The sequence below is a fragment of the Cynoglossus semilaevis genome, chromosome 3 (assembly GCF_000523025.1).
Source record: "Cynoglossus semilaevis isolate Cse_v1.0 chromosome 3, Cse_v1.0, whole genome shotgun sequence".
Lineage (NCBI taxonomy): Eukaryota > Metazoa > Chordata > Actinopteri > Pleuronectiformes > Cynoglossidae > Cynoglossus > Cynoglossus semilaevis.
The window spans coordinates 6,190,305-6,202,556 of NC_024309.1; the positions used below are offsets into that span (position 1 = coordinate 6,190,305).

The window sequence follows — 12,252 nt, forward strand, 5'->3', positions numbered from 1 at the left end:
AAATACTCCATGTTGTAGTACCAGGGTAAATGACTGTGTTCACGCCGTTCCTCCGCTTTTATCTTCAAGTGTGAAGTTGAACAGACTCATTTCCTTTCAACATGTTGGCTGACACCGTCACAGCTGGGCACGTTGCCATTTTGGATTTCCTTTAAAATTTGCCAGACAAGGTGCCTCATTTGGAGACAGCACCCAGAGGGAGACCCTGACAGCACCCAGTCTGGATCAAACGTGTTCAAACGCGACTGTTCTTCCTCACAAATGCACTGGAATGGGTTATGTAACAGGTTGTTGTTTTTTTTTCCAGCGTATGTTTGTCTGATGTTTCACTGTGTTGCACCGCTGGCTAAGAACTAAAGAAATAAATATCACCTGTGGTGACCTGTTCATGGTGCAGACACCAACCACCACCTACAACTGATGTCTGTGACCCTTCCAGGACAAAGTGCTAGAAAATTGGTGCGTAGAATGATTGCCTGTGTGGTCGAATGAAGGGTTGCGAAGATTGGAAAAGAACGTCGTATCATTTATGTGCCATTATTGACACTGATATGGAGCAGGTCCTGACAGAAGTCTCCGTGGACGCCTTGTCATTTCAAAAGGAGCCATTAGTGATCATCAGTGTAATAACAGGTTGGTTAATGTCACCTGGTCTGGTAAACAATCGCTTTACAAGACTTCGGCAAATATGGGCTGACAGCATTTATTTCTCTATAAAAAAAAGTTGTCAAGAAAAGGATGTGTCAATGTGTGGAATTTGTAGACGTGCCCCGACCTTAAGAAAAGGGGTGCCTAACCACCGGGCCGGGAACCGGTAGTGGCCATGGGTCATTTGGTGCCAGGAACATACAGAAGGAAAAACACTTTTTATTTTTAAGTCTACGCGCGTGTTAAAAAATGTTGAGGGCTGTTTGGAGTTTTTCCTTAAGTGGGAATTTTCCAGACAATAAGATGTGTAAATAAACTTTTTTTTATTATATTTTTTTTAAATAAGCTGCCTAATTAATTAATAAATAAATGCAGCCTATATAGGTGTTGCTGGGAACAGCCGCTCTACATAGTCTCTTATTTTGAAAAACCATTATTATTTTTAATGTCCCGATAAGCCCTTAAACTAACTTAAAATGCAGAAATTAGTAAAAATAATATGTAGATAGAGGGCTTCTTTAATGAGGAGAGTCGTGAAGCAAAACTGCATAAAACCAATAATTACATTTACCTTATCTATCCAATAATTAAATCACTAATGATCGTATGGATGAGAGTGACAAGTCGAGCCTTCCTCTCTGAGCTTCTTACTTACTGCTTGTTGCAGTGACAGCAAAATCACAGATCAGATCAGTGGAACTGTCATCAGAACATTCCAGAGGGTCTTTGGTATTTTAAAGATGTACGTCATATTTAGAATTTACAGTAAGGAAGTAAAGAGTCATATTTAGAATTTACAGTAAGGAAGGAAAGGTTGTACAAATGTAACTTGGGACGCACTTTAACCGCATCTGTTCAATTATGCGAGGAAGCCGCCCTGCTATCATTAAATTAAAGGAAAACACAGCTCTGAGAGAGAACGTGACGCTGCTGCAGTAGGACACACTCTTACAGACCACGGGCGTCCTCACACAAAGTGTTATTTCTGGTTTATTTTTTCCAGTAACTAAGTGTGGGCAAGTGTATGTAACCCTTGTCTACACAACTTGTAAAGTACCACAATTAAGAACAGCAGATATGGAGTATAATCAATAATAAACAAACACGTGTTAATTGGTGTTATTCCCTGATCCCGCCGCAGCAGCAGCGAGTGCACGCCTGTACTCCTGTGGTTCATTATCTCCGCGGGTGTTTCAGCAGTCATCCCAGTTCTTTCTAATTAACCCACTCTGTGTATTTTTATCTCACGATCTAACAACTCAGTGCTGCTGTGCCGCCTGTCCGTCAAACGCACAAAGAAGCAAAATGTCAAAAGTGTCACGTGAGGGAGAAAAGGAGCAGCGATCGAAGCGGAGATACGGTGAGTGATGAACGGCCGGGCCAATTTAAGTGGTCCCCTTAAAAAAAAACATTTGTTGTGGATAAACTTACTTTTTTTTTTTTTACAGATATCAGTTTACAAAATGTCAGGGAGCAACAACCTGAGGTTGCCCTGTAAATATATATATATATATATATTGTTGCCCTGTAAATTTATAATATATATTTTTTGTTTAATTTAAACCATGTGTTATGGATTTTCATTCATTTTAATATATGACCTTACTTGGTGATAATTCCATAAATTTGAAATATAATTTAAGGCAACAAGAGGGCGATGCTTCTGCTCCCGGAGTCCTGTGGTAAAGCGGGGTAGAAGCTCAAGAACGGACTGAACGGCACTAGCTACATGGCGAGCAGAGACTCTCCAAATGATGTCAAAACAATCAAATTAGCTGACATTGATTGCACAACAACTTAGAAATTGATGCAAACATGCCGACATGTGTACCACTCATATTTCATTTCCATCCATAGTCACTTGCTCCTCTGTGCCTGCAGGGCTGCAGACAGTTTACACTGGAGTCTGATGGCGATTGAATTGTAACTGTAACATGACCGAACAAATGAAACTTGTTGTCTTAACCTAGCCCTCCTCACATCACTCCATCTTTACCGCCCCCCGTATCACTAGTTCCTTATTCCAGAATTAAAGAAATTTCAATCCAACACCTCCCACGTGGGTCAGACTGAGTCACCGAGGCAGTGATGAGAGGCAAACTCCACGCACACTGAGCTCAACATGTCTGACCCCTCCCAAGGTCATTCCTCGCGGAGTGAGACAATCAAGAAGCGCAGATTAAAGCAGTAAGTGTGAAGTGGAGACGAACCGAAGCGGTTCAATGAAAAGTACTTTTAACAAACAGTCTAACTAACATAGAGTTCGACACTAAATTCATAAGTCTAAAGTAACACTTCCATAGATCATTACTTGAGACATCTGACATTTATCCAATAGGGTGTTGACATTTACAATACAACTCTTTTTTTTTAATGTATTTACATTTATATTAAAGACTATATTGAAGCGTAATCCCACCGTAAAGCCCTGCGTTTACCTGCTCCTGTCGGTCCAGCCACTGATCCACCATGGGATGATTGGCGCTCAGAGACGATCGAAGCATCTCCCTTTGGAACTGAGAAGCCCAGCCGCCTGCGTCCCGGGGAAGACTCCGATAGGCGTGAGCCCCTCTTCCCTGCAGATGAATCAGTAAGAGGTAAGAGGTAAAGCAAAACAGCAGTAACTGTGTGGAATTAGTCAACAGCAGACAGAAATATAGGGGAAGAGTATTTAAACTGTATATAGATACTGAGTTATTCATTCCAAACTCTCTGCACAGCTGGTGTTGAGCCGCTAATAAGAGGCATCTTTTCCATTAGAAAAGGCAAACATTAGCAGAGCAGAGGCTACACTATTTTTTAAAGATATTTAAATTGAAATAAAATTCGCCAACAGACAAATTCACGCTGCATGGAGAAAAACAAAGACAGAATAACTGAAGAAGACTGATTTAAAGAACAGGAGATGACCTCTTCCTTTTTGTGTGTGTTTCAGTGCAGCTGAATGTGGCGTGACGAAGGGCTAGGAAGCGCTGCAGACAGGACTGTAAAAACTCAGCCAGACACGTGGCCTCATCGGAGACAGGCCCTGATAGCCATCATGGCCCCGGTCCCCAACATGCAACAATCCGTGACAATGGAGTTCTAACCGCAAAGTTTTATTGCACATTAGATCGTAAAATGTAGAGAAACCAAAGATACCAAAGAGGCAGCAGTAAATCATCATACTCACTGGTTAATCCATTTAGTTGGCTGCACTAAACATAGAGAATTCAAAGAAAAACACTTTAAAGACTCCGGGACACATGATGAGTTCATGGGCCTGGCTGGTGACTGAGGAATCCCACAGATCTGTACGGTGTAGTGTGGATTTAGCCTCAAGGGGTGGAATTCAAAAGGATCGTGGCAGCGATTTGAAACGAAGCCAGACAACAGTGTGTCTGTGTGTAACGTATGGTTTAGGTATGGTTTTGGCAACGCCTGTGACTGATGTACGGTCCCTTAATGGACGACGTGAGTGCCGAGCCATAAATACATCACGGTCAGTGGAATAACTTCAACATCTGGGCCTGACTGTATGAAAATAGACTTCATCGTGGACTGGTGAGGGCCGAACTGCGTGACAGGAGAAGGAGATATTAAGAATTATGAAAACTAAGACTCAGGTAAGAGACCTGTCACAGAGAGGAAAAGAAAACGGATTACTTTAGGTCTCGTGACATTTGTCAGACAGAACGGCAAAAAAAAAAAATGATGAAACCTGTTTCATGGGATACAACAGTAATACATCGATTCAGTTATACAGCCGTAACTAGTGGCGCCCCCAGCTGTTAAAAACTGTTTTTATTTCTGTAAGCAATTACTGGATAACTAGACAGGAGAAGTAGAGGAAAGAGGAGGACTTGACCAAACGGAACCTTGGAACTGAACCAAAAGTAACCACAAGGAGGAGCGGTTTGATGTGCAAGAACTTCAATGACCACATCTGGTCACCTTAAAAGTTTCTGGAGTCACCGTTGGCCATAACTACACTAATATCAGGATTGATTTTTTTGCTTTTGCCAAAAGAGAAATCATCGAACCTCGACACACCTCGTACCACAGGAACACACCTTAATATTAACACCCTGCAGTTTGTTTGTTTAAATTAAGTCAGAAGTTTCACCAATTAACACCCCAGGTCTTTGCTTTTGCGTTTGTATTTATTTATTTAATATTTTGTGTAAGAAAAATCATTCCTTTGTGTTCTATTAGTATGATTTGTGCCTGAGGGGAATTAAAAGAAGCTTCTCAGACAAAATGAAAGGGTCTAACAACCCACTTTACTAAAAAATCTTCTCCGCCCACCGTGTGGAGTGTGTCGTATGTTGTCATGGCTCTGAAGACATAAGTGTTTTCAAATGGGATTACTGACGACGCTTTTAGAAAAACTAATCACACGGGGAGTTGCAATGTCACGTTCCGAGCACTCATTCATTTCTCTTTTTAACCTCCCTCCCCGCTTTTCTGGGAACATACTGTCTATCTCGTATCCAAGAGAGAAGACGAGGTGGATCAGCACCACATGGGGGCGGCCATTTTAGACATTAATTACCTCGCCGTTCTTTTAAGGAGCCAGAGGGAGGACGAACCGAACCTGAGCTTCACATTCTCGGGATTTATAATGAAAGCGCCCGGGAAAAAAGTGGGGCTCAAAGAAATGTGTTTCACAACTTCTGCTCGAGTTATCAGAGAGACAAGGAAGATCTTTGCCGCCGCTGGTTATCTGCAGGCAGATCAGCACAGGTTTCATATGTCAGGGCGTTTTGTGATGTTTTGGGTGCAGAGGAACGTAGGAATACAGATGAGAGGAGAGGCTCCTGTGGGTTAGAATTCAGAACACATTATCTCTGACATTATAAGCGATGCCGCTGCACTGCATCTGCATCGCCGTGAGAAATAGTTCGCAGTCAAAATGCAGGAGCGTCAGCACACGCCACTTGACAGCGCCGTAATGAAGAATAAATGCGGCGTTGATCTGTTTATGCTCCGTGTTCGAGCGGTTTAGCGCGTTGACATAAGCCTTTATGACTTTAATGGTTCATCAAGGTGCGTGGCTGTTTAGAATACTGGAGTCTCTTCATTTAGTGAACTCTGAACTGATGATTCATACTGTACCTTTCTCTCCAGACTGCCAGTTCCACTGCTGGTGTTGGGTTTGTGGTTGTACTTGTGGAAGCCAGCAGTCGTGGACCAGCGAACTGGGTTCATTCTGGACGGCTGTTCTGGACCAACTGGGACTTCTGCAGCCAGGGAGGGATCACTGCTAGGACGGACGTGGAGAGGCATGTCTGCAGGAGACACAGAAAAGTGGGGTTTATTTGTCATTTGGTGTATTTTTTGATTTTTCAACTACAAGACATTAACTCTTTTATTGCAGATTCGACAGTATTTAGTACTACTTCTACTGAGCTCAGCAGAACTTGATGGGGCTCGGCTTGGGTTGAGTCCAGTCACGGAGAAAAACATGTTGTCACTTTTGTTTTAGTTACAACACTGAACAGCAAGAAATGTAAAGGAAAAGAAATCCACCAGCGCTGCTCTCACGACCCTTCCCAAAATAGTCACAGTTAAAATAATAATAACTGCTGCCAAAATTATATAAATGCCATATCAAGACTCCCTAGGTACGGGTCATTTAAACATGCCCGTCTGCCAACTCAAGCTACTCCTGGAAAACCTTCCAAACCCAATACTAAAATTACGCTAGCAATCAAACCGTCTATAAGAACTTTAAAGAGGAAGCACTGGCCCATGTTCCTGCGGCCGCACTGACCGATGTACAAGTACAACCCAGTATGAAGTTCCCACATTCCATCGGCGCTGCCAAGACGGGGAGAAGAAATGAAGTTGATCCTAACTTCACACTCAGTTAAAATATTCAGTGAGAAATCCTGCTGGATGTTAGAGAGCGAGGGGAGGCGGGAATTTGGTTATATCTGTGAGCTCTGGCATAAATCATCTGGATTTTCCCAGAAGGCCATATGGATTTGTTTATGACATTCTAACAGTCTGTGTGTTGCACCCATAATTATGCAAATAGTTGAATAACCACCTGTTATCCATCGGTGGATGATTGCAGCGAGCATATGCCGGTGCTAAGCCGCCATCTGATACAGCCGAGACACGTCTTAGCGGTGGAAGCTGCGCATTTTAATCACGGCTTACGCTGTGCCGTAACTCATGCGTGTTTAAAGCTGTGGCAACTCCGTGCCGCTGTAAGTGTTTCCAAAGACCTCCTGCTCAGACACAAGGTAGTGGAGAATGATGACGGGACTCGGCACTCGGAATAAGGGTTGGAACGACATGTTTGCGGACGGATGAAGACCAGAGCCGTGCTTTAATATTTTGTCAAATGCTTTTATTGCTTTTTAACCAGGGGAACGTGTCCCACTTGTCCAACGTTGACTTAAAACAGTCAAGATTTAAATGAAATGAAAATGTTCAGTGATGCAATAAAAGTCAGGATCCGAGGGAGGTTTCTGTCTTTTCTAAGAACATGATTTGCGACTGTGCCTTGGATTCACTTACAGGAGGTGAAGACGAACCTAACATGGACAGTTAGGTCCACGGCTCAAACCCGGGTGGCCCCTGGAGTTAAATTCTTTTGACCAGGCACAGCAGTCTGGGATTCAGCACTCTCACCACCAGGGTCTGGGTTTGATTCCCAGTCAAGGGGATTTCCTAGCGCTTAGTATAGCGGTTATCATGCCTGCTTTCCATCTGTCTTACACACAAGGTCCTGGGTTCGAATTCCAGAGGAACCACATACTTGGCGCCCTCTATTGGGCAGCCTGTTGCAGCAGATTTGCTGTTAATGCAGCTGTTTCCCCCAATGAAGGATCAATATGTTCTTTCAGCTACAATCAAAGATTTTCTCAACCATGTGATTTCATCTTTTACTTCCATGACCTTTGCCTGGTCAGATCTTCGTAGGGATGCTTAGGACTTGTTGTGACTGATAACACCAAAAAGTCACATGTTATGTAAGCCCTAACTTAACTAAAACCAATAAATCCTTCGAATTACCAATACTGTTTTGTATGTCTTCCACTGTGCGGAAATAGCTTATTTTGTTATCATGGGTTATAGTTAAACAATCAACAGGTACAAACGAAACACATTTGGTCAAAATCCGATACCTGGAGCAATAACTTGATTGATGCTGTTTATTCTATTAAAATCTCTACCTGTACCAGAGTGTCAACTAGAATTTGAATTTATAATGAACATGTACCACTTGCTAGGCGTATTAATCCACGTTAAAGAAAACTAAAAAAAAAAAAAAAAACGTTTCACAGCATATAGATATGCCTTGAAGATCCTAAAGGTCTTTGAAATTACTTTTTCAGAGTTTCTTCTACTTCAGTCAATAGAGCTATATATTTCTCATGAGAGAACTCCTGCTGCAAGAAATGATCTCGAGCAGTTGCAGGTAGCTTGTTAAACATTGATTCAGGAGAAGTTTCCCTGTAAAAGTTAAAGATAAAGTTTAACCTGTCTCTGCTGACAGAGACAGCGCAGCACCAGTGGCACGTCAACATCTTCTAATAAATTCCTCATCCCGCCGGAGCAAATGTGTTTCGTTTGTACCTGTTGTCTAGACCTCCTCACAGGATGTCGTGAAAAGCGAGTACAGAAAACCCGCTGCTAGAAGCCAGACAGTTGCTGTGTTCACCTCTAAATTAGGTTGAAGATTCAATAATGGCATTTAATAGACTTTACTGGCTCTCACCAGCGGCTGGTTTACATCCAGCTCAGGCCCCTGGTGACGTTCACCTCAGACGGAGGAGCAACTAACGTCAGGGATCGTTCCGCTTGACGACTTCGGATGGAACACGTGCACACACACGTGCGCTGGAAAGGCAGTCCATCTACGTCAATATATTTTTTATTTTGTACATAAAGCAATGTGTTGTGCTCGTGTGTTTAGACGTGCACGTTGGTATGTAAAGTTATTCTGTTTCTTTAGATTTTGGACGTAACTGACCCTCATGGTGGAACGTTTTTTTTGTCATTTCTTGGAAAACCACATTTATAGGCAATTTTAAAGAAGAAAATAATAAAATATTTATTGGTGTAATTATAACACAATACTGTAGGACATGGGGGTGCACAAGCTGCCACTAGGGGGTGCGTGACTAAAAAAGTTTGGAAACCACTAATATAAGTGATATTATACCTCGGCCTAGAACGTGTCCTTTTGTAATATTTAATTTATCTGTCCCCGTTTGCCGAGTCCATTCTCAGGTCCATTAAATTAAACCTCTTTATTACCACTTATTGCATTCTTTTATTATTACAACAGCATGAATGAAAATAATAAAGGATTTACTGGGAGTGAGGGAGTCGACACGTCCTCTGACCCTGTCTGCCTGCAACATCTCTGCTTACACATCAACACTGATTCTTTTACGACGCCACCAGGACGTTCTTTTATATAACAGCCCAGTTATTAAGATGCCGATCCATCAGGGGTTCAACTCCCTGCAGATTAAGCTATGATGAAAAAAAAAAAAAAAGAAATCGAGGTGCTGTTTGTTTATGCTTTTTGCTGTTCAGAAGGTCGCGATATGGAGATTCTCTACACTCCCCATTTTTTCCTGAACAATTTTCATCTACTTAATTTGTGATGGGATTATCCTGCTGGTCCGAAGGGTTTGGTTGGTCCCACGTTTAATAACCAGAGCTGCCACTTCAGACCCAGCCAGCCATCGATCCAGGCTAAGGAGGAGCGGGTCGGCTGGTGAATGGATGGGAGGGGGAGGCTAATAAGAGTCCTTAATCCAGCGTCTGTAGTGAGGGATTACGGTCGAGGCGCGGGGTCATTGGAAAGTACACACTACAATTCACTACAGGGAAAGGTCAAATTCTCCAGGGACTATTACCTGGTATTGGTTTGTCCTTTATTTGTCTTTTACCATCATGATATTTGGAGGCGTCATATATTTATTACCTTGTGCAAATATTGAAAAGGAGTTATCGGCATAAACACACGTTTGAGCAGTTTAGCTAGTTTAACATGTTAGCAAAAGCTAGGGGAAGCTAAATGTTGCTAAACATACCCAGTTTAAGACGAGTGTGCAGCTATTACTGTACCTTCATCCAGTGAAGACAAATGTTGTGCAGACCCTCCCAAAAAATTACATTTTTGCATAGCTACATTTCACAATTATAGCTTTTTATTTTTTATTTTTTTGCCTTTTAAACCACGAGTGGATTAGGTTCATTTTTTGGGTCCATTAAACCTATACACTGTATATTTAATATATGTTACTGCACACTGCGTGGTTAACCAATCACAGCCATCTCTTGTAACATCCAGATATAATCAAAAACTATTTTTAGAGCAATTAGCAGGATATGGATTAGTATGAATTATTTAGGCACCTATTCAGGATAAACACAGCTGTATTCCCCTTTACTCATCACTGCAGGCGTCCTCACTCCCAACCTGCCAATCAGGCTGAGACTGTAAATACACGTCACAGTAAACTCTCAGCATAGAGAGCTATAGACTATTAACGGCTACCGAATAATTTCTATAATTTCTTAATAGAGCAGAAATACTTCCAATATTACACCTGCACTGGCTGAACAATAAAATTATTTTAAAAAGTATAATGTATTCAGAGATGGTATTTTCCTCTGAAGTGGCTTTGGGACTATAAAGGTTATAAAATGAATTAGTTCAGGATTTTTTTTTTTTTTTTGCCACTACGATCTAAGCAAAACCGAGCGTGATCGGTCAGCAAATACATCAGCCTCCCAGTGTGAGGTCGGTACGGTGGATGAATGGAGTGTTTTCTCCTGCAGCTCTCTTGCCCCTGCAAAGTCAGAGTCTTTGCCTTCACATCAACCTGATTTAAATATAAATGCCGGGCGACCATGGCTTCGTGAAAAGTCTGAAAGCTATTTTTTTTTCCCAGGGCTGCTTTGAATTTATTCAGACATTGAACCAAGCCAGTTCAATGTCTGAATAAAATATGGCCCTGAGCCATTTGAACTGTCTCCTACACAACTAACACCATACTGATGTTCCTTGTGAGCACTTGGGGTGGGGGGGGTTTCCACTAAATATTCCCTGACCTGAACCATTCAGTAGGGACAAGATGCATTTTTGAGTAGTGGGAGAAGAGGTTAAACATTCAGCTCTCTAAATCAGGAGGTAAAGGTGCAACAAAAGTGAACCATCCTTTTTTAAATCAACAAATACAGACAAAGACACAGTGGAGAATGGAGGCTGTTTACTGTTGAAGAGTAGGAGACAACATCTGCCTGTTATAACTGTTGACATGAGGCCGCAAGCGGAGCCACAGCAAGACTTATGACACAGTGTGTGCATGTGTACAGGGGCTGTTTGCAGACAGTTACAGACAACATGGTGCGGTGCGGCCTGGTGGTCACACTCCAGATTTAGACTCAGGATTAGTCAAGACTAACCGTGGAGGCCTAATGAACTAGTGTTACACAAAGAAATATATCCATATATATATATATATATAAAATACAATTGCATTCAATTTGAATTGACAGATTAATGTATCTTATACAACAGTAGACCAATCGCAAAAAAAAAAAGTCAGTTTGATCAACTAAAAAATATATTTTTCTTGTAAATCCTGTTTGCTGGTCATTATACTGTACATGACATGATGAGTCAGGGGATTTTTCCTGGTCATCCGTACACAAATCCTGCATTTGTACAGCTGCAGTAGCACACCGTAGTTGTTTTTTTTTTTTAACCTTTCTCATCAAAGTACTATCACTGCAGAGTGGAAAAATAATAATCTCCTTAAAAAAACCCTCCCCTCCCACTGTATCCTGGCTTAGAAGCAGCAGGAGAAACTCTGTGCGGGTCTCCAGAGAGTTTCTAATCAGCAAAGCAAACAACCCATAGCCAACCCAGAAACAGATCCTTCGCAGCACCTTCCTTGTAAACACCATGTTGTGTGTTTCTCTGCTGCAGCCTTTTCAATGGTGCAGGCCTCAGAGAAAAAAAGGGGGCCATAAATCTCACTCAACCTGATATGTGGCCATGTCGCTCATGATTAAAAACACCGCTTTGAAAATAGCACGAGCCAGGAATAGTAAACGCCGACCGGCCAAGGCCAAAGCTAACAAGCTGGTAACAACTCAGGATTCCGTTGAGTTGACAATACAAAAGTTGATTTGCAGGAAAAAATCAAAAAAAAAAAAAAAAAAACCTCATACTGCTCGGGTGATGGAAGACTTCTTCCAAATGAAACCGTTCCCAACAGAGGGTGACTATTCAGGTCCAAGTCAAAGATGCCAGAGCGCATCAAGTGAAGTAAATGCTGCCTCCTTGTGTTTAAAAAATTTAATTAAGAAAGAGACTTTTCTTGCTAAAGAGTATTTCCTGTTAATACATACAGTAGTTCCTCTTTTCCCATCATCCTCACTGCATATGAAAAGCTAATGATAATTACACCAAGAGAAAAGGACGGCACTAACAACACTGATGAAAGGCTCTTAATACAACACCAGTCAGAAAGAGCAGACAGTGTACGGTGTTTAGATGTTTAAGTGAGGCTAAAAGGTCAGAAATGTTACTCTTAAAAGTATATCAATCATCGGGACAGTAAGTACTTGGTGCCAACGACA

At 41.8% G+C, this 12,252-nt stretch overlaps 1 protein-coding gene across 3 annotated transcripts in view; it reads right to left on the minus strand.

Annotated features, from left to right (window-relative positions):
- LOC103377042 (partitioning defective 3 homolog) overlaps window positions 1-12,252 on the minus strand; it is a 253,608-nt gene that overhangs the window by 150,246 nt on the left and 91,110 nt on the right. For all 3 annotated transcript variants that reach the window (XM_025054368.1, XM_025054367.1, XM_025054366.1), the window contains 2 exons: window positions 5,746-5,918; window positions 3,087-3,224 (listed from right to left, as the gene is read on the minus strand). In XM_025054368.1, coding sequence (XP_024910136.1) covers window positions 3,087-3,224; window positions 5,746-5,918 — 311 coding nt within the window. The remainder of the gene's footprint in view (window positions 1-3,086; window positions 3,225-5,745; window positions 5,919-12,252) is intronic.